This window comes from Natrix helvetica, assembly GCF_964273705.1.
Source record: "Natrix helvetica genome assembly, chromosome: 4".
Lineage (NCBI taxonomy): Eukaryota > Metazoa > Chordata > Lepidosauria > Squamata > Natricidae > Natrix > Natrix helvetica.
This window is the reverse complement of record NC_138550.1, coordinates 148,339,389-148,362,028: the sequence shown is the minus strand read 5'-3', so window position 1 is coordinate 148,362,028 and position 22,640 is coordinate 148,339,389. Positions and strand designations below refer to the sequence as shown.

Here is a 22,640-nt window from a genome sequence, read left to right as displayed (position 1 = left end):
GCTAGAGCTGGATTCACACAACTTCTATTGTTCACATGAACAAACATTGATTGATATATAATCGTGGATGGATACATTTAGATTTAGATAGAGCATAGGGTCTGATTACTTGAGGGGCTGCTTTTAAAACATCTGTGTTGGCGTGTCCTGAATTCCTTAAATTAAATAAAACTATTTCTTATGACCTCGTTGGTGACCGTCTCTGTAGCAATGTCTGCAGTGGTGGGATTCAAATAATTTAACAACCCGCTCTCTGCCCCAATGACCAGCTGGGTAGGCATGGCTCGGTGATCATGTGACTGGGTGGGCATGGCCAACTCAACGTCACTCACATTGATGGGCACTTCACCTTAGCTGTTACAATGTAAAAAGGGTTAACCAGAGAGGCAGTTTCTGTAAGCAGAGCAATAAGGATTAGGCTAGAAACAACACCAGAATATTTCCTTCCTGCCTTCCTTACAGGATTAGCCCTGTAAAGTGAAAAAAAACCAAAATTAGATTTCTTTCAACAACCGGTTCTCTAAACTGCTTAGAAAGTTAACAACCGGTTCTCCCGAATAGGTGTGAACTGGCTGAATCCCACCACTGCATGTCTGCCCTCTGGAACAAGCTCCCCAGATCAAGGGGGCTTTCATCCTGCTGTTGTTTAATTGAAAAGTCATCATATTAATATGTCTTGTGAAAATGTCTTTGCTTCAGAGTTGGGAAGAATATGTACTGCATAATTGTTAAATATTTGATGATATTAAGAATATTTGTAGCCAGGGTTGAAATGTGGAGTCCCTGGTGCTCTCTGAGCTTGGTTGTTTCCTTGCAGATGTTTCATTACCAAACTAGGTAATGTTTACTGTTTAGTAGGACAGTGTGTGATTCCAAAACGAAACACTGTAAATATCTTAATTTGCCTTGCAGGGCAATGTGTCATATATAAGTAAGCCATTCCTTTGGGAAATGAGTTAGGCTTCCATTATGCAGTGAAAGATGATAACCTGGGTTTGAGACCAGGTCCTGCACAGCAGGATGAATTCCATTACTTGCCCCAGCTCCTCTCCACCTAGCAATTTGAAAGCATGCAAAAAGGAGTAGATAAATAGGTACTACTTCTGTGGGAAGGAAACAGCATTTTGTGTGCTTCGGTGTATAGTCATGATGGCCATATGACCATGGAAGTGTATTTGGACAATGCTGGCTCCCTTGGCTAAGAAACAGAACTGAGTGGCCCCTAGAGTCTGACATTGAACAGAAGAAATCTTTACCTTTACATCTGTATATACTATATGCTGTTAGTTCGGCTATTGCTCCATGTTCTTCCATTTGGCTTTCTCTATATCATGGGTGTCAAACTTAATTTCATTGAGGGTTGCATCAGGGTTGTGTTTGACCTTGGGGGGATGGGATGGGTGTGGCCATGGTTAGCATGGCCAGCTTGACATCACTCGTGTTGGGGGCACCTGTGATGTTGTGAGTAACATCGACAAAATGCAGCAAAAACGGGCTCCCAAGCTCCGTTTTCAGCTGTGATGGCCTCCTGCAATCCTCTGCCAGTAGAAATGGAGCTCTGGAGGGTTTTCACTGGCTGGTCTTTTGCTGTTTCCAGGGCGATCCCATAGGCCAGATCTAAGCACCCTGCGGGCCAGATCCTGCCCTTGAGTTTGACACCCCTGTTTTAAAGGAAGGACATACTTATTTTTGCCATTAAGGGTCTATTTGGATTTCCTTGTTTTATGTATTCACAGTTTACGTTCACCATTTCTGATAGCGTATTTCAGATTGTCATGATGGAGTACATGACAGCTAATTTTTTTAAAAAAACCTAATCTACTAATTAGATCACATATACCATTGAACTCTGCTTTTGCATAAAGTAGGCAATAAAAATGTCAAAGGAGAAGAAACAATAGTCCTGCTTTTTGGATGTTGGCACATACATGCACTAACCCAGCTCTTGAAATAGATGCTGTCAAATCTTGAAATGCACAAGTAGCCAGCAACATGTTTTGTTTGTTTGTTATTTCACATTAAACTCATTTACTTCTTTCTTATACTTCATTCTGGCTGCTGGCAGCCATAATCTCAAAACGTTCCATCTGTGCTGCAGCCAATTTCTAAAGCAAATTTGAAAGAGGTTATTAAACCATTAACACTAGAGAAATCAAAACCAAAATGTGTGATGGTCCAGAGAGAACTTATTGTAAAGCACATGATCTTCTTAGGATGGAAAATCTTGATAATATAAAGAGGTATAAGAGAGGGTCACAATTTCTTTTTGCAATGCTCTTCAAGCCCTACCTGCCTATCTTGGTTGGATGTTTAAAATATTAATTAATTTATTAGGTTTTAGTTATTTTTAACAATATAGGATTTAATGCATAGTTCAAAAAATTTTCCCGGCAATTGTTAAATGGAAGGTAAATACCAGCATGTGCATATGCGCTGGTCATCTGTTCTTCTGGTTTCTGACATGCATGTGTGCGCAAAGACCAACTTGGCGGAACCCGGAAAAGCAACAGGCAATGGATGGCATGCCCAGAAAGATGGCTCTGCATGCCACTTCTGGCATACGTGCCATAGATTCGGCATCACAAACCTAGGGCTTGACACTAACATTTGTTTTGTGCAAACACAGTTTGTGGGAATATGAAACAATATAGGAAAAGGGATGTAAGTATACAATATACATAGGGATATATTCCAAAAGTAGAAAGTAAAATAGATGAACTTTATGGGAATTTGCATGAACCACAATGTAGGCAAAAAGGACTGAAGATTTTTTTTCAAGTCCAGGCAACAAGATAACATTGGATATGCAAATGCCTGCTTGATTCACTGGCATATAAGAAGGAGGAGAATAGTACAATCAGCCTTGCACAATTTGGTTATTACAGCCAAACTCAACAGATGTTTTTTAGCCCTCCTGTGGAGATGTTTTCCTCATCTGCTCTAGCAACTGGAGCTGACACCAAGCAAAAATTCATCATTTTTAATGGATTTTTGAACTTTTTGAACTAAATTTTTGAACTTTGGTGTTGGAGAACACTCCCGAGAATACCATGGGCAACCAAGAAAGCAAATAAAGGAGACATTGAACAAATAAACTCACAGTTCTCAGTCAAGGCACAATTTATCCTACTTTGGACTCATTATGCAAAGACTTAGTCTCTGGAGAAACCTGTAATGCTGGAAAGGTAGGTAGGTAGGTAGGTAGGTAGGTAGGTAGGTAGGTAGGAAGGTAGGAAGGAAGGTAGGAAGGAAGGAAGGAAGGAAGGAAGGAAGGAAGGAAGGAAGGAAGGAAGGAAGGAAGGAAGGAAGAGGATGACATGTAGCAAGATGGATGGACTCAGTTATAGTGGTGATGGGGGTACCATTGGAAGAGCTGAAAGAGTGGATTAAAGATAGATCATCATGGGGAAAAATCTATCTATCTGATTGCTAAAAGTCAACAACCACCTGATAACATAGAATCAATTAATCAACATCAAAAGTCAGAAGATCTGAAAATGAACAATGCAACATCCAGTGTTCTATCCAAAACACTAAGAATTGTATCCCTACCAACAAAGGAGGATATATGTAGCTCAGGACAAACCCCATTACTTACTACCACGTTTTCCCAAAAATAAAACAGGGTCTTATTTTCTTTTGACTCCTGAAATAAGCGCTTGGCCTTATTTTCGGGAGGTTTTATTATTTTTGAAGTGCAGGAGGCGTAGTCACCTCATTGCTGCTGCTGTGTTGCAATATTTTCAGGTAGGGTTTATCTTTGGGGGAGGGCTTATTTTAGCACATGTGCTCAAAAGCCTGATAGGGTTTATTATCTGGGGAGGTCTTATTTTAGGGGAAACAGGGTAGCACCAATGACGTTACCTAGTTTGGGAAATGAAACATTTACAAGAAAACTACCAAGTTTAGGAAGCACCAAGGACACCTAATTTCATTCCTGCTGAAAGAGGCTAGTTAGGTTTCTTTTTTTAATGGCATTAGGAAAAACAGCCTCCTTCTCCTCCTCCCATTACTCTGTTCCCAATCCATTTTTAAGTCTTTTTTCTCTGTAGCTACATTAATTTAAATGATTTTCACTAAGAGAAATATGATAGCCAACATTTGTAGTAACTGCAGCATAAATCTCTCATATTAGTATAGTCTCTTCCTTTCAGAATTTGTATCATGAAGGCTTTTCAAAGATTATATTACCTAAAAATATAATGTGTAGCAGCATCTTTTCAAACATGTTTTGAAGTTGGTTTTTTTTAAAGAGCACCAATGTCAACATTGCAATATAAATGCAAGATTGAGTATTGCAGGCCCTTTGCACCCAGTTTTCTATCTTTCCAAGAAATGATCTAAACTTGATGTCCTTTGCATAAACACCTGACGCTTGGCCTGCTGACAACATTACACAAAGAATGCAAACTCAGTTGTATGATAATGATGCCAACTTACATGCAACTGACCTTCTCCCACAAATACTGATGACCCTACAGTTTTCATGGTCCTTATCATTACGACCATTCTCACCAATTTGTTTGTAAGAATTGCCAAATTACTCAAGGAAGTTTCACATATCCCAATTTAAAATTTATATTTAAAAAACCCACTCACTAGCCTTTTATCTAATATCTTCATAGTGGCATATTCTATCCAAATTTGATTAACCGATGTCAAAAAGTCAGGTTCCATTCTTTTATGCTGACATCGGCTTCTGTAAGTCTAGCATGGGTGATGTACTGACGATCTGTGACAGTTTAAAATAAGCTTGGAGATACCGTATCTCAAAGTCATTTTTCTCTCAGCACTATTCCATAGGCATTTATTTTCCTCTTTGGGTGGGTGGAGAGGAAACCCAGATAATTTACCAAAATGAGCCATCAATGTCCAAACCACTAAATCTAGAAAGCTTTAATCTCAATTTGGTTTGTTTATATTTAATTTAAAATGCATAAAGACCGAAAAAAAGCTTTAAAATATGTTGCTTCTAAGCCTCATTTGTATATTGCCTTAGAAAACAGTATCTAATTGGCACTGCTAACTGTGTCTTATAAAGATGTTTTCATAACCAGTATTTTTTTTTAATCTTTAGCCTACATTTGGAATTGCATTTATCACACAATTAGCTGATTGGCCACATTTTTTTCTAACACACACACACACACACACACACACACCAGAAACAATGTTTAGCTCTTTAAAAAGACACATGTCAAAATATCATGGCTCGTGCCCTTAAGCACAACTAGGCAATATGTAACTTTTACTGCCATCTGACATATTTATCTGAAATGGGAATTATCTAAATAATCTTCTTCTAGAATACATTGAGTAGAGGACTAAGATCTCACAATTTTTCAATAGAATCTACCGGAAAACTCTTTTTTGAAAACTATCCTGGAATAGCCATAAAATGAGACATTCTGATCTAATAGAATATCTTGAATGACAGCAGAAAAACCTGGTGACCGCAATGTACCACAACTGCTTCTTTATTGCTATACTACCATGTTTCCCCGAAAATCAGACAGGGTCTTATTTTCTTTTGACCCTGAAATAAGCGCTTGGCCTTATTTTTGGGGAGGTCTTATTATTTTGAGATGCAGGAGGTGGAGAGCGTGGTCACCTAATGGCTGCTGCTGTGTTGCAATATTTTCAGGAGGGCTTATTTTCAGGAGAGGGCACATGTGCTCAAAAGCCTGATTGGGCTTACTATCAAGGGAGGTCTTATTTTCAGGAAAACAGGGTAGCCAATAACCCGGCGTTGCCTGGGTATTTATTTATAGGGGCAAATGTCCAGACCAAATGTAATTTCTAATGTTAGATTTTCCCCTTACCAGAGGGCGACTCCTTGTGGAGTGCTGTGAAGCCATTACCAACTCCACTGCACTGTACAGTAGAAATCAGTATGGCAGTATGGCACAATAGGCTGTATCTTATTATTATTATTATTATTATTATTATTATTATTATTATTATTATTATTATTATTTCTTAGCGCTTATAGACCGCCCCCTCTCCCAAAATGGACTCGGGGCGGTGTACAGTCCATATCCAAAAACATCATAAATAACTATAAAATTTAAACAATTAAAATTATTAAGTGGATAGATACATAAATAAGAGGAGGATAAAAATAGACAGAACTGTAATTGCTAAGTAAATAATTTAAAATATACAAAATTTAAAACCCCAATGTCCTATAAAATTAAGTCCCCTAGAAAACCAGTAGGAAATATATATGCCAGGAGGTAGACGTTAAAAATTATGCCAGGCCAGCCAGTCGGAACAGGTGTGTCTTCAGTTTCTGCCGGAAGGAGCGGAAGTCAGTGGTGGTTCTAATGTCGGGGGGGGGGGGGAGGTCATTCCAGAGGGTTGGGCCCATCACAGAGAAGGCCCTACTCCTTGGTGTCGCCCGTTGGCATTGCCTAGTGGACGGCACCAGGAGAAGCCCCTCCCTGTGAGAGCGAATTGGCCGCAGGGATGTGTGTGGGAGGATGCGATCCTGCAGGTAACTAGGTCCTATGCCATGGAGCGCTTTAAAGATGGTGGTCAAAACCTTGAAACGCACCCGAAAGACTACAGGTAGCCAGTGCAGCTAGCGCAGGAGCGGTGTTACGTGGGAGTACCTAGTACTCCCCATGTCTGCCCGCGCGGCTGCATTCTGGACTAGCTGCAGTCTTCGTGCGCATCCCAAGGGAAGCCCCATGTAGAGAGCATTACAGTAGTCCAGGCGAGACGTCACCAGTGCATGAGTGACCGTGCGTAGGGCATCCCGGTCCAGAAGGGGGCGCAATTGGCGCACCAGGCGAACCTGGTGGAATGCCCCCCTTGCCACGGCTGCCACATGGTCGTCCATTGACAGCCGGGCATCTAGGAGGACGCCCAAATTGCGCGCCCATTCCACAGGGGGCAGTTGTTCGCCCCCTATGGCCAGCGTTGGAGTCAGCTGACTGAACCGAGGTGCCGGTAGCCACAGCCACTCAGTCTTGGAGGGGTTGAGTTTGAGTCTGTTGTCCCCCATCCAGACCCCGATGGCTTCCAAACACTGGGAAATCACTTCGACAGCCTCGCTGGGGTGATTTGGGGTTGAAACGTACAGCTGAGTATCATCAGCGTACAGATGGTATTCAACCCCAAAACCACGGATGATCTCCCCCAGTGGCTTCACATATGCGTTGAACAGGAGGGGCGAGAGGACCGACCCCTGCGGCACCCCACAAGTGAGTGACCTCAGGGTCGACCTCTGCCCCCCTGTCAACACACATTGCGACCGGTCGGAGAGGTAGGAGCCGAACCACCGTAAAACGGTGCCTCCAACTCCCATCCCCTCCAGCCGGCGCAATAGGATACCATGGTCGATGGTATCAAAAGCCGCTGAGAGGTCTAATAGGACCAGGATAGAGGAACAACCTCTATCTCTGGCCCTCCAGAGATCATCAACCAGCGCGACCAAGGCTGTCTCTGTGCTGTGCCCAAGTCGGAAGCCGGACTGGCGTGGGTCTAGATATTCGGATTCGTCAAGGTGTCGTGGAAATTGCTGTGCCACCACATTCTCAACAACCTTCGCTAAAAAGGGAAGGTTGGAGACTGGACGATAATTAGCCAGCTCCATTGGGTCCAGTGAAGGTCTCTTGAGTAAGGGCCTCACCACCGCCTCTTTCAAGGCGGTTGGTAAGGATCCCTCACCCAATGAGGCGTTCATCTGGCCCAGAAGCCAGCCTCGTGTCACCTCCCAGGATGCCAGTACCAGCCAGGAGGGACACGGGTCCATTAAACATGTGGTGGGTCGCAGCCGTCCACGCAACCTGTCCAAATCCTCGGGGGCAACAGAGTCAAACTCCTCCCAGAATGGTCTCACAAGACTCACTGTTGACGGCTCGTCCGGACCACTGGAGGGGGCCCATCCGCTCCGGATCTGAGCAACTTTGTCCTGTAGATATTCCCCAAACTCCTCTGCTCTACCCTGCAAGGGTGCCCCCCGCGTCCCCTGTGACAGGAGAGAGCGGGTCACCCTAAACAGGGCGGCAGGGCGGTTATCCGCGGACGCAATAAGAGCGGCACAATGTCTACGTTTGGCCGCTCTCAATGCCACAAGGTAGGTCCGTAAATAGGCTCTTACCTGTGTTCGATCAGACTCGGAGCATGAGGATCTCCACCTGCTCTCTAGACGTCTCCTATGGCGCTTCATCACCCTCAGCTCCTCGGTGTACCAAGGAGCTCGGGTGGATCGCTGCCACAGGAGAGGTCGCAAAGGCGCAACCCGGTCCAAGGCCCCAGCCGCCGCCGTATTCCAGGCGGCCACTAGGTCCTCCGACCGAGCGTGGGTCAGGGCTACAGGGAGTGGCCCAAGCTCCGTCTGGAACCTATCCGGTTCCATCAGGTGCTTGGGGCGGTACCAGCTTGGACAGGCTGGCTCCGCCTCCTCACGGTGGGGTGTAGCGGCAGGGAAGTCAAGCCGGAGACATGAGTGATCTGACCATGACAGGGGAGTAATAACTAAGTCCCCTATTCCCAGATCACTCGTCCACTGTTCAGATACAAAAATAAGGTCCAGTGTGTGACCGCCCTCGTGTGTGGGGCCCTGAATTAATTGGGTCAGGCCCATGGCTGTCATGGAAGCCATGAACTCCCGAGCCACCTCAGATGCTGCTCCCGTCGATGGCAGGTTGAAGTCCCCCATGACCAAAAGCCTGGGGATCTCAACCGCCGTCTCTGAGATCAGCTCGAGGAGCTCGGGCAGGGCTGCTGATGTATAGCGAGGAGCCAAGTATACAATCAGCAGGCCCAACTGCCTCCCTGGGCCCCATTTCACACCTAGGGATTCACAACCGGGTATCTGAGGAACAGTGAACTCTCTCGGTTCTAGACCATCCCGTATAACTACAGCCACCCCACCACCCTTACCCAGGGCCCGAGGCTGATGGAATGCACGGAAACCCAGTGGGCTTAACAGAACATACACCACGAGGGGTGTTAGGTGTGTCTTGGTCATCTGTGTACCAAGTTTGGTTGAAATTGCTCAAGGCACTCCAGAGTTATGCTGGAATATGATGATGGATGGATGGATGGATGGATGGATGGATGGATGGATGGATGGATGGATGGATGATAAATAGATAGATAGATAGATAGATAGATAGATAGATAGATAGATAGATAGATAGATTGACAGGCAGGCAGGCAGGCAGGCAGACAGACAGACAGACAGACAGACAGACAGACAGACAGACAGACAGACAGACAGACAGACAAAGTTGAAGTAGCTGGGTAGCTAAAGTTTGAGTGCAAATTTCAAGAAGGAAAGAAAAGGTGAACTGGAGATTGTTCAACTATATTTTATATGGGACATGATGCAAGTATTTGTTGTTGCATGTTAGAAAACTGATTTTCTCTGGGAAGCTGATCCAAAACATTTTCACTTACCTGCTAGAAAAAAAGATTCCAACAATTAGTGCTGTTGATGTGGAGCACCATTTTTGAGGTTCTGTATATGCCACTCTGTGTCTTCTTCTTACTCTTCTTTATGAATCCACGTTGTTCGTATACTTCAACTAGCATCATTATTAATAACTCAGTGTTTAGGTTGTCTTGGTCTCGGTGCTAATTTCACCCGAAGGAAAGGAATCAGAGAAATAAATTCTTAGCAACATGCCAGAGAATCTCTTTTCTGGTTCTCAGATTTCAGAAATTGCCTAGGTCTGTTTTCCTGAAGTCCCAAGTCAAGGGCAATTTTTAAATAACTGTACTTGATAATATCTCCCCTCTCTTAACCTTCTCTTTTTCTTTCTTAGGCTGTATCTCAAGGGTCATTCTGGAACAGCAGGGAAACAAAGCAGTTTGATATTACATGGTGCTGACTTTAGTACCAAAGATGCTGACAATGACAATTGTATGTGCAAATGTGCTCTTATGCTAACAGGAGGTAAGCATCCAATTACTGAATCATAAATAATGTTTGGATGAAATGATGGATGAAGAGGAAGAGAACATAATTACACTATTCCTGAATGATTTTTTCATTCATATTTTTCAAGGGATTTCAGTAACGTTTGAATATAAAAAACTAAATCCTGTACCCTGGGCTTTCCTTTACTCCATAACTAAAAGCACATACTTAAGAAAGAGACAAGCGATCAAATGAAATACCATGTTTTCCCGAAATAAGCACTTGGCCTTATTTTCAAGGAGTTCTTATTATTTTTGAGGTGCAGGAGGTGGAGAACGTGGTCACCTCATGGCTGCTGCTGTGTTGCAATATTTTCAGGGAGGGCTTATTTTCAGGGAAGGGCTTATTTTAGTGCATGCGCTCAAAAGCCCGATTGGTCTTATTATCCAGGGAGGTCTTATTTTCAGGGAAACAGGGTAATAAGCATGATAAACTCATCTCTTTGGGCTTTTTCAGACTAGAAAGTATGATCACCCAGGAAAATTCAGAATGATGAAAATGTATGCCACAGATAACACCAAAATCAGTAGCTGTATACTTCACATCTCCCATTGAAAAAGCTGAAAAACATACTGAGGCAGCAAAAAGAAATTCTCAGTTCTGAGAATAAGATTTTTTAAAAATCCAAAAACATTCTATTTTCAAAGCAAGATAGCTGTTGATAAATTGCAAAGCAAATTTTGGAATAGCATTAGTTTATCTTTTGAAGCCCAAATGTGTAACTGGTCCTGGTTTTAATTGATTGTAAAACCTCTGAGTAGAATAGTATGTATGTTTATGTTTTACCATATGCATCTTCCTATATTTTAAACACTTCTCAATAATCAGACTTAGAAAGATGTATTGAAATAGCTTGGTCCCAAAACCAGCTGTGAATATAACTTTATAAAACAATTCATCTTAGAAATAATTGTATTCTGGACAGTAAGGTTCCTTATCAGACTTTCTGTTGGTCTTGGCAATCCATGTAGACAGCTCATTCATTATAAATTATATAAAATATACATGAGTTCTGTAGCTATCTTTGATAGACTGGATGGAATTCTGTAGTTTCTCTAAGAAATGAGGAATACAGGATCTGTGGCAAATAACAGCATATATGAATTGAGCTGCTGATTAAAATAATCAGGGTTAACAACAATACATATGCACATTGCATTTCTTGTTTAATTTGACATAAAGCAGTTTCTTGTAGGGAAATCGTTTTGACTACATTCTCATTTCATATGAAGTTCTTTCAGGGATAGAACTTTAAAGGATTGTGTATTTGTGTGTGTGTGTGTGTGTGTGTGTGTGTGTGTGAAAAGAGGGGAGCATAATAACACATGACTCCAGTAGATATTTCTTTTTTAGAAGTAAGTTATGGATCTTTAATGGGAAATGTTTTCCATTCATATAGACAAATATTCCCATAATCCTTTGTGGGCACCTATTGTACTTACATTTGAATAGAACTAATGAACCACAAGTTACTGAAGATCTGGGAAAAGATTCATATACATAAACAGACATCCTATTACTTATTTCCTTGAGTACATAAGGCCACATAGGTATTTATGCAATCATTTCTTGTGATGCTCATTAACAGCATCACACCTGGAGCAAAGATATTAAATCTACACTCTCTACCACCCTTTTTATGCTTCTTTTTCACTAGTATATAAAATTACAATACACTTATTGTTTAATAAGAATAAAGGGCATCTATCATGACTTTTGGAAATATTTTTCTAATTTTGATATAATTCATGACTTCTTTTTTCTTCTTCAAGCAAGTAGGTCAGAGGCATATACTTACTTTCAAATTAACCTAGCATAAATCCAAAGTATTTGATTAGATCTTATTTTTAGCTGTAGCAGTATCGGTACAACCTGGAATCAAAAGTTGGTTGTTGTTGTTTTTTCTACTTATGAGTAGCTAAACTACTATAGTTTATGATATGAACAAATAAATACTAAAATCACTTTAGTGGAGTTGGTAAACCAACAAACCAAAACATGAAAGCTGAATTGCTGTTACAAGTATATAAAATCAATTTCAACACTTCATTTATTTATAGCAGGAAATTACATTATTATAAGATAAAGTTATATTGTAAGTCAGGAGTGAAGCTATATAGTAGTCAGCAGTAATTACCAATTATAATTGGTTATAATAATTATAATTATTATAATTGGTAATTAGCTATATATTTTTTCTGGCCATTAAATTTGTAAATTTTTGTCATGGTGTATTACCACCCTGTTCTCTAAATAGAATTGAAGGAGAGAAAAAAAGTGTATTACTGTTTAATCTGTGTTTAGTCTTGTTTATCATATAGTTAGGTATGCATTTCTTTATTTATTCATCAAATATATATGGCCGTCAACCTCAGGATGTCATAGAACAAAAATATAAAACAATAATGATATATAAAAGACAGACATTATTAAACAGTGATTTAAAAATCATAAAAGTTACAAGAGTTTAGAAGTTAACAGCAATAATGGAGGCATCTCAGGATCTCACAATTCTCCTGGGACTTCGAGGCCTAGTGACATATCAGGTCTTGAGGTACTTCCAGAAAATAAACAGGAAATGAGCTAATCTTCATATAATATAATAATATAATAGCATAAAATAGTGTAGCATTGTATAATATAATAAATTTATGCAATATACCAATTTCTTAGCACCAAAACATCTAATACTGTTTGGACTTTTACTCTAAGCCAAATCAGGAATAAGTTAGCTACTTAGCACAGGTTCTATTTTTTTAGCCACAATTTTCCCTTAATCTTTTACCTTGTTCACATAAGGAAAAATAAAACACCCTGCATTTTCCCAGGAAAGTTACAATTTGAATGGGTGCTGCATTAGATTAAGATAGTACCTGATGGGATTAATCTGTGAGGACTGATTCAAGCAAGCAAGTCATTACTTGTTGCTGTTGACAAGAGAAAAACATTCATGTGTGTGAACTGGATCACTCAGATCAGAGATAATAAATGGCCTCTAAGATCTGACAAAAGGGAACCTACTTAATCAAAGTAGTCAGTCGTGAACTCTAAAATCTATAGTCTAGTAGATTGTTCCTACAGGCATAATTTAGGTAGACTGTCATCCCATCCTGTGTTGGAATTTCTAGACCTTCATTTGACTTGTTAAGAAAAATCCCACAAAATCTTTAATGGTATGGCTGATCCTGTAAATTAGATTAGTAATAGATGCTACCTACTAATCCATACTTTTGGCAGTGTAAATGGTTCTAAGAGCCACTTATGTAGACTTAACTCAGGAAAAGAAACAAACAAACAAGAAAGGGGATTAGTTTCTTCTTTCATGTTCAGCTTTGTCTTAAATTTCTAAAGATTATGTTGTTGTTACAGTTAACCATCAGTTGACCTGCTTTTTTTCCCATTGGTTATTAGCCCCTAAGTACAATTTTGTAACCAAATAAATGTTAACTACATCAAAATAGCAGAATGCCAGAATATATCTGGCACCAATTCTTTCCCAAAGATTTTGTTATGAAGTGTTAGTTCAGGGGTGGAGATGTTCAAAGTTTTATAAAAAGGTAAAATATGCGAAAAAATAATAATGCTGAAATAATAATCTAGTGGATCCAAACAGAAGAGTATACCCTCCAAGGTTATGGATTAATTATTGTTATTAATATTCCTGGTAGGATCAAATAGTTTTATGTAAAAACCAGAGGGCTTCTCCCCATCTCCCAGCATGAGAAGTGACATAGTAAAGCTTAGAGAGCTAGAAACATTAAGAATGAAAACCAATACTTGTGATTTTACCGAGCATGCATGTTCCCACAAAGTTCCGCCTTGCCCATTTGAGAACCTAACGAAGCTCTGCCGGTAAAATGATACACTGATTCCCTACAATCTAATTAAGCCTGGTTTCGATTGTTTGAGTTCATTTCTCTTCAGTGCCATCGACAATGGAGGAGAATCTGGAAATGTTTGTTTCTCAGTGATTTATTTGGCCATGTTTACCTCTTAACAGTTTGGCTACAAATATTTAAACAACAGAAAACCTGCTGAGGACAGAATTTGAGCTCAGATGACTGTGTATTTTAAAGAAATAAATGGTGTGCCTTTCCAATTCCTTCCATGCTGACGAGCAATCATGCTTTCAAATTTGGGAGAGGAAGACACTTTTTAAGGCAATAAGCCATGCAATTCGTCAGTACATATTAGAGTGTTGTGTTGTTGGTTTTTTTGCATCTTGGTTCCCTTTACCATAATTTGATAAAGGTACACTAGATGGCCGTTTCTCTTCCCTTCATCTTAAGGAAGTGCCCTATATACATCACAATTTGTGGCATGATGTGGATTACATCATTTTGACAAAATCAGCAGCTAACAGAATAACGAATGCAACCCTCTCCCCTGCACCCCATTTTGGGCCTAGCAGCCTCCCTGCAGCTTCGTGGGACCAAAAACAGGCCACTGGGAGTGGGAGCGCTGAACATCCCCATGATCCATGCCCCCATGCGCGTGCGGCCCCAAACACATGTGCATGCATCTCCCAAATATGCCCCACCCCCCATGCATGCGTGACAGAGACCCAAAAATCAGATGGCCAGTGGGAGGCGGGCACGCATGCACGGTGGAGCTGAGCTGGGGTGACAGCGTGCATGCCCGCAGAGAGGGCTCTGTGTGCCACCTATGACACATGTGCCATAGGTTCGCCATCACGGACTTAGATCAATGAAATTCCAACTTGAATTTGATTCAAAATAGTTCCCCCTAAGTCTGGGGTTAAATTCACTGTATCCAGACAATAAACTCTTCTCTTCCCATCCAATCTGGATGGCCCAATCTTTCTTAATGGGAATGAAATATCTGCTGGTGGGGAGGGGGATATTAAGACTGACTGAGTCTGCTTTCTGTCTTTAAGAGCATGTTAATCAATTTCTCCCTTTGGGGAAATATAATATTCTGCCTTTTTAATATTTCCCAAAATATTTCATTCTTGGGAGTGGGGGGGGGGATTCCCATAATATAGGGCTGAGGTGGTACATTGGTTAGAGTGCAGCACTGCAGGCTACTTCAGCTGACTGCTAGCTGCAGTTTGGCAGTTCAAATCTCACTGGCTCAAGGTTGACTCATCCTTCCATTCAGAGGTGGTATTCAGCAGGTACTGGAGAACCAGTAGCAGAAATTTTGAGTCATTCGGAGAACCAGTATTTACCACCTCTGACTGGTGCCACCCTCATCTATTCTCTGCCCCCCAAGTCCCAGCTAATCAGGAGGAAATGGAGATTTTGCAGTAACCTTTCCCTGGAGTGGGGAGGGAATGAAGATATTGCAGTAAGCTTCCCCTGGAGTGCGGAAGGAATGGAAATTTTACAGTAACCTTCCCCTGGAGTGGGAAGGGAATGGATATTTTATAGTATCCTACCATTGAAGTGGGGAGGGAATGGAGATTTTACAGTATCCTTCCCCTGCCAAGCCATGCCCATCAAGCATGCCACGCCCATCATGCCACAGCCACAGAACTGGTAGTAAAAAAAATTGAATCCCACCAATGCTTCCATCCTTCCAAAGTGGGTAAAATGAGAACCCAGATTGTTGGGGGCAATATGCTGACTCTGTAAACCGCTTAGAGAGGGTTGTAAAAGCCCTGTGAAGTGGTATATAAGTCCAAGTGCTATTGCTATTTGCTCATCAGCTTCATACTGCAAACCAAAGGATCTATGTTTCAATCGTTAACACATCTGTTTTGTTCCTAATGTTTCCAGGTTGGTGGTTTGATGCCTGTGGCCCTTCCAATCTTAATGGGATGTTTTATTCAGCTGGACAACACCATGGAAAAATAAATGGGATCAAATGGCATTACTTCAAAGGTCCAAGTTATTCATTACGTTCCACAACTATGATGATCCGTCCTTTGGACTTTTAAAGAGGCAATAAGATAGTGGCCATCTGAAGGACACCTTGTGTAATCTTTAGAAGCAGAAGGTGGAAACTCCCTGAAAATGCTGAATTCCAACCTCCTAGCTGTCTTCGGGTCTTATTTCACTGGCTGCAGTAAACAAACACAAGTCACTGTCCAACCTAGGGACAGGTGAAACTGTGGATTATGAATAATATAAAATAGCTTTTGTGGCTATTCAGTGGACAACTTTAAGGTTCGGTTGCCACAAATAAACTGGTATCTTTTAACCAAAGCCTTTTTTGTTCTTGTTTTGCTTTGAACAAGCAGATTTTTAAAAAAAATATAGGAAATGCAAACCAAGTGGCCTTTTGAAAAAAAAAAAAAACATCAGAAATAAATTCTCACGGATGGCCGAAGTTGTTCGTCTGTCAAGAAAATGGTATCAATTCAATGCAGAAGCAGAACTGCTATTTATTTGTAGCCCCTTAAAATGCAACTATGGCCTTACAACCTGGCATCAGAAAATGGGATTGAGATAGAAAAAATATCTTTAATACCAGAACAATATGGATTATATGAGTCATTTCTCATTAAATCTATGTCAGAAATGGAACATCCTTCAAAGAGACAATGAATCAAGTTGGGACAGAAAAATAAGAGCATTATGTTGAGAATTGTTAATTGACCTGTGTGGCGAGGCTAAAATTTGGCAATCCAGATAATTGGGTTTTTCCAAATATTTCAACTATGTTTGATAGCATGATAACAAAAGGGATTATGGATTTTTCTTTCTGACTGCTGCAGCTTTACTTTGCTTTATATGATATTTCAGTATGAATGTCATATGAAAAACAAAGAAAAAGCACATCTTTTTTTAAAAAATGCAAAATCAAGGTTATTTGTACATAGATTTATGACATGGATACACAAATACATAAAATATGCAAATATCATAACCATGTATTAACTGGATTTACTTTATCAGTCTTGCTGGTTTGCATGTAAATGTTATTAGTAAATTGCTAGACTTTCACATCAGCTATTCAACCTTCATTTGATAGAGTTCAACAGAAAACAATGAGTTGTTTCCTACATTTAATTTACACCTTTGGACAATGGGTTAGAAATTAAGGCATACGAGAGAAGAAAGAGATCACAGATATGGATTGCAAATGCCCTGAATGGAAAGCAGTTATAATTGAGTGGATTAATTTAAATGGGAAAAGAAGACATTATTAAAAATGAGTAATACTAACATGTAGTTCCCTAGATCATGATCTACAGTAGATGGTACACATAATCCTGAATTCAGAGATTTCTAAGATGGTGGGTTATTGTGTTTGCTACTTGTTTCCAATGCATCCATATCCAAAATTCAATGTGCATTCTAATGAGTGTTGAAACCTAGTTCAGATATTTGGCCAAGGTGACAAGGTCTTTCATTGATCTTTCAGCTTCCAATGTACATCTAACATTAGACACAATAACATATTAGAGGAACATTGGCAGTTGAATCAAACCATCAACTCATTTCATTCCTATTTTTATGGTTTCAGAAATGCATAGACTTTGGCAGTAAGCTGTCGCCCATCATTTCTATGTATGGTGATCATTTACATATAAACATGATATTACTTATTTTTATCTGTATCCCATTTTTCCCTTGGAAAGATTATATTAATTTGTTGATTCAGCAAAATATACATATGTGCCTTTAAATATTTCCTCAAAATAAAGAGGCTTATGAGAAGCAAAATACAGGATGATAATTTAGAACTTTTATGCATTTGGTCTTTTCACTGAAGTTAAATGGGAAATTTTGCACCCAAATTCTTAAGGGAATACAGGGAAATAGTGGGCATTCATATACTGACCTCTTGGCCACTGTGTAATAAATAAGAACAGAAATGTTAAAGTCTGCCCATGAGGAATTTTTTAAAAATCTATGAAAAAGAATTCTGAACCACCAAAACAAAGGAAAACTGGTTTTATAAAAGGTTTTTTCCCCACCCACCATTAATTCATGCAGATTTGTGTGAAGCGGAGAGACACTATAGTTCAGAGGTAGATTATATTGACATGTAGAAGTTCTAAATCCTGTCCTTTTATCGCAAGAGCCGTGGTGGCACAGTGGTTAGAATGCAGTATTGCAGGCTAATTCTGCCCACTGCCAACAGCTCAATCCTGACTGGCTAAAGGTTGACTCAGATTTCTATCCTTCCAAGGTCGGTAAAATGAAGACCCAGATTGCTGGGGGCAATATGCTGACTCTGTAAACTACCTAGAGATGTCTGTAAAACACTATGAGGTAGTATATAAGTCTAAGTGCAATTGCTATTGCTATATCTGAAAGTTGATAAAACAATTTAAATGATACAAGTGCCTACCTGAGCTATCCTATTATCACAATTGATAATCTAGATACAGAAACTGTATGATCTGGTAATTCATATTTTTATGCTTCTGTCTTTCTGAGACATAGAATGAGTTTCTCATTTTCTGCAGCCAGTAATTATTCTCTTTCTATTATGTACATAACTGGTGGCTCTGAAATTAAAACATCATTGGGTTTAACCAATGCCTGAGCCTTTTTAAATTATTTTAATTAATAATTTCTGTTGTATCTAATACAATGGTCTCAGCTTCCTTTTAATCCAGGGAAATCGTCTTATTTCCATGCATGGGAACAAAACACACTTTCATTTTTAAAACAAAACATGAAAAACAGGGATGTACCACAGTGTTCTTTGTAATTGGGACAAAGTTAAATTGTGTATTTATGTATTTGTTTGTATTTACATATTCCTGTCTAAGGGGTTAATTTGTTGTTTCTTCTGATTAACTTTCCTAACTGTTCTTTATTCAGTGGTCCCTGCCAACTGTTGCTTTTTCTCTTATTTCAATAATCTTCATTTATATCCAAAGATTGTGGTGTTTCTTGTGAGTGGCATTTTTTTAAAAGTCACCAAATCCAGACTGCTACTGTGTGGACTGAATGGCAAAGGGGGAGGGTTTCTAAAAAAAAGTCAAACCTACAAGCATATTTACTGTTTATTTATCTCTGTTTGAAGAAATGGGGGACATGATTTCTTATCCTTTATAATAAAATGTTTAAAACACCCTAGATGGTTCCATATTTTGACTCGGTGGGGAAATGCATTCTTGTGGCAGAACTGCCCTTGAAATTCAACATTTTAAAAAGAAAGATGAAGAATATTTCAAGTCACAGACAGAGTGTGCATGAAAAACTGTACTCTAAAAATGTTACAAGGGCATGTGATGGCTCAGTGGTTAAAGACGCTTAAGCTGACAGCCTAGGTTTGAGACCCGAGTGCTGCATGACAGAGTGAGCTCCCATCCTTGCCCAGCTCCTGCCCACCTAGCAGTGCAAAACAGGGGTGAAATCCACTTATCGTTGCTACCGGTTCAGTAGCAATGCGATACCTCCAGCGCAAGCGCAGAGCATCAAAAAGGTAAGGTAAGCGAACAGCAAAGGGGGGGAATCTTCTGTGCCGCGTAATTTATATTAGCTAGAAAACAGGAAATCCTACTTTCTAGCTAATATACATCGCATGTCACAGCTGATCGTCAGAAAAACTGGTTTGCTCTAACTGGTTTCATTTATTTTACTACTGGTTCAGGCGAACCAGTAGCATTTTTACTACTGGTTCGGACAAACCAATCTGAACCAGTAATATCATGTAAATGCAAGCAGAAAGTTACCACATCTGTAGGAAGGTAACAGCATTCCGTGTGCCTCAGAGTATAGTATGTTAGCTACATGATCATGGAAATATCTTCAGACAAGGCTGGCTCCCTTAGTTAAGTAAAGGAGATGAACACTGCCCCCTAGAGCTGAAAACAAACAGGCAGGGGAAATCATTACCTTTAAAAACTTTACATAAAGGAAAGTGTTTTCTTTCTCAATAATATACCTTCCCCCTTTTTTTTTATTTCTTGCCTTTTCTTTTGATGTTCCAAATGCCGATCTCAGCCAACCGATTATTATACGATTTGGATTTTTATTTCTTCGTTAATTATGCCTGTTCCTCTGGGTCATTTACTTTTTTCGTCCTCCTTAATTACTTTTCATTCTTTAATCATTCATTCATGAAAGTTGGCACTCTCAAGCAATTTTAATTCTTTTACCCAGAGCCAGATATTGTTTCCCATAGGTATTAGGGAAGGAGAGTATTTTAACCAGTGCTTTGAAATAGATTCATTCACATTTTCCAAGCAACTGAAATGCAATTGGACTTCTTCAATGAGCACATTGATGCCAGACTAACTTGTTTTACAAAACCAGAACAAAAGCCAGAGGCTGATGAAACAGTATGGTTTAACTCCTAACAAATAGTGCTAGAGGGGGTGGGGGAGGAGAATTATCTCATCAAAGTGAACTTTGTGGTAGAATTTTGTGATGGTGGAATTTATGATACATAAGTGGAGTTGGATTAATTAGAGCAGATCACCGCTATTATTCCTCCTCCTCCTCCTCTTCCTGCTCCTCCTCCTAGTCCCAGCTTTCATGCTAGGATACTAAAGGGAATGGCCAAGATTTATATCCAGCATAATAACATGAATTTAGGGGGATAATGTGAAGCTGTCAAAATAGCAGTCCCCTTGCAAAGCCTACCAAGACACCTACATCTCTGAAGGCAGGAAGAGGGGCAAACCAAAATTCCTTCCAGTTGGAGCTATTTCAAAGTACTATTGAAATAAATAGTAGCTTCACCATATTTTGATTATACCAACCAGAATTATAGTATTCAGCTGTCTAAAACTTCCAGTACTGTGGGATTAAAGAAAACTGTATCAGCTTTAAAATGAGAAACATCCTCGTATGGAAGCATTCACACATTTTGAAAGCTCTCAAATGGTAACACAATCCTGAACTATTTCTCCCAAAGACAGACTAAGATTATGAATTTAAATCAGACTTTCTCCTTAGAGTCAGATATCTGTATGGGAAGGGTGAAACTGTCTCACAATTTTTAGTTTACTGCCACCTAAGCTAAACTATTTAAGCATGAGACAATCTACATTTCATTAATTGACACAATTTATAGCCTCTTGAAACTTTCTACCAGCTGATCTCTAAAGCTACAATTCAACCTTGAATGTGAAAGCCTCTGGTAATTAAAGGATTTAAATTCCTATTAGGAATTATCAAACAATTGAAATGCCAACATTGAAATATTGATTGGTATCAAACCCTAAAATGCATAACACAACCTAGAACCGTGATGGCGAACCTGTGGCACGTATGACAGAGGTGGCACATGGAGCCCTCTCTGTAGGCATGTGCACTGTCACCAGCTGCTCTTCTGATTTCTGGTGTGCTCATGCACGCTGGCCAGCTGGTCTTTGCAAGCGCTGGAGCACCAGAAAATGGCCTGAAAATGGCCTGAAACATGGCCAAAACCCAGGGCACTTTTCAGCCATTTTCAGACTGTTTTCCAGGCCATTTTCAGGCTGGTTTCGGGCCCAAAAATGGCCTGAAAATGACCCGAAGAAAGCCAAAAAAACAGACATGTATGCCCTGCCCAGCTGGTCTTTGGGTTTCCAGTGCTTCAACACACGTGTTCCGGTTTGAGCACTTAGTGTCGAAAAGGTTCACCATCACAAACCTAGAAGAACAGTTACTTTCTTAAAGATGTTAGTGGTGGTACTATACATTAGTATACTTCAAGAAATATTCTATATTTCTATCTTGGGTAAGAAACTGATCATTCAGAGAAGTTAACTTTAAGAAATATTTATTCTTCCATATGTAGATACTGATTCATTCTCCAGAAAGCCTTTCGTGCTTAAATTTAGAAGCAGTGTCTTCTCTGAAAGAAATTATAAACCTCTGGTTTCTTTACATTTAGAATCATCACTGAACAGTTAGTTTATTTTCTTTGGGGAAACGGAACATAACTTCATGATGTATATTTTCTTTGCTTCTTTCAACCTTTAAAAGAAGTTGGCTTCAGTCCTTGACTCATGTCCCTTATATGTTGCTGTATGTTTCCTGTTCTGGGAATGTGATTCTTATAGTAGAATAGCCAAACAAATGTTGGTCTTCTCAAAACTGGAAGGCAAACTTCTTCCAATGCTTTAAGAAAACAATTAAACATCATTTTGATTGCCTTAAAGCTTCTTTGTTTCCTAAAAGAGGGAAAAATGTACTAAAATCAGAACAGGATATTGGGGCAAGCTGTTGATAGCAGATTTTCCTAACCTAGAGGTATGGGAATCAGAACTCTGATCATGCTGGTCCTGAGCATTGAGATCAACACATTTGGAGGATGCCAAATTTGTTAAACCTGATCTAGAGCCCTATAATTACAATCATGGTTAGTATATAGATATCATTAGTTCTACAGAGGAATTATTGAGTCTGTCATCTGCACATCCATAACTGCCTGGTTTGGCTCTGCAACCGAACAAGACAGACACAGACTTCAGAGGATAATTAGAATTGCAGGAAAAACAATTGCTACCAACCTGCCTTCCATTGTGTATACTGCACGAGTCAAAAAGAGGGCTGTGAAAATATCTAAAGACCCCTCACATCCTGGACATAAATTGTTTCAACTCCTACCCTCAAAATGGGTATAGGGCACTGCACACCAGAATAGCTAGACACAAGGACAGGTTTTCCCCAAATACCATCTCTCTGCTTAACATCTAATTCCCACAATACTGTCAATAATTTATTAAGAATGTATTGCTATTTTTCTTCTCTTCCTTCCTGGTATCTATCTCTCCCCACTTATGACTATAACCATGTTGTCATGGTTATATTTTTCAGTTTATATTGTTTTTATTGTTTCCTAGTAC

General features: G+C 39.9%; 1 protein-coding gene across 1 annotated transcript in view; it reads left to right on the top strand.

The window, feature by feature from the left end:
* The window catches only part of ANGPT1 (angiopoietin 1), a 146,924-nt gene extending 128,000 nt beyond the window's left edge, over positions 1-18,924 (top strand). Inside the window, exons 8-9 of the mRNA XM_081952464.1 lie at positions 9,780-9,910; positions 15,676-18,924. Of these exons, the coding sequence (XP_081808590.1) occupies positions 9,780-9,910; positions 15,676-15,836 (292 nt within the window). The 3' untranslated portion in view covers positions 15,837-18,924. The remainder of the gene's footprint in view (positions 1-9,779; positions 9,911-15,675) is intronic.
* Positions 18,925-22,640: the final 3,716 nt, after the last annotated feature.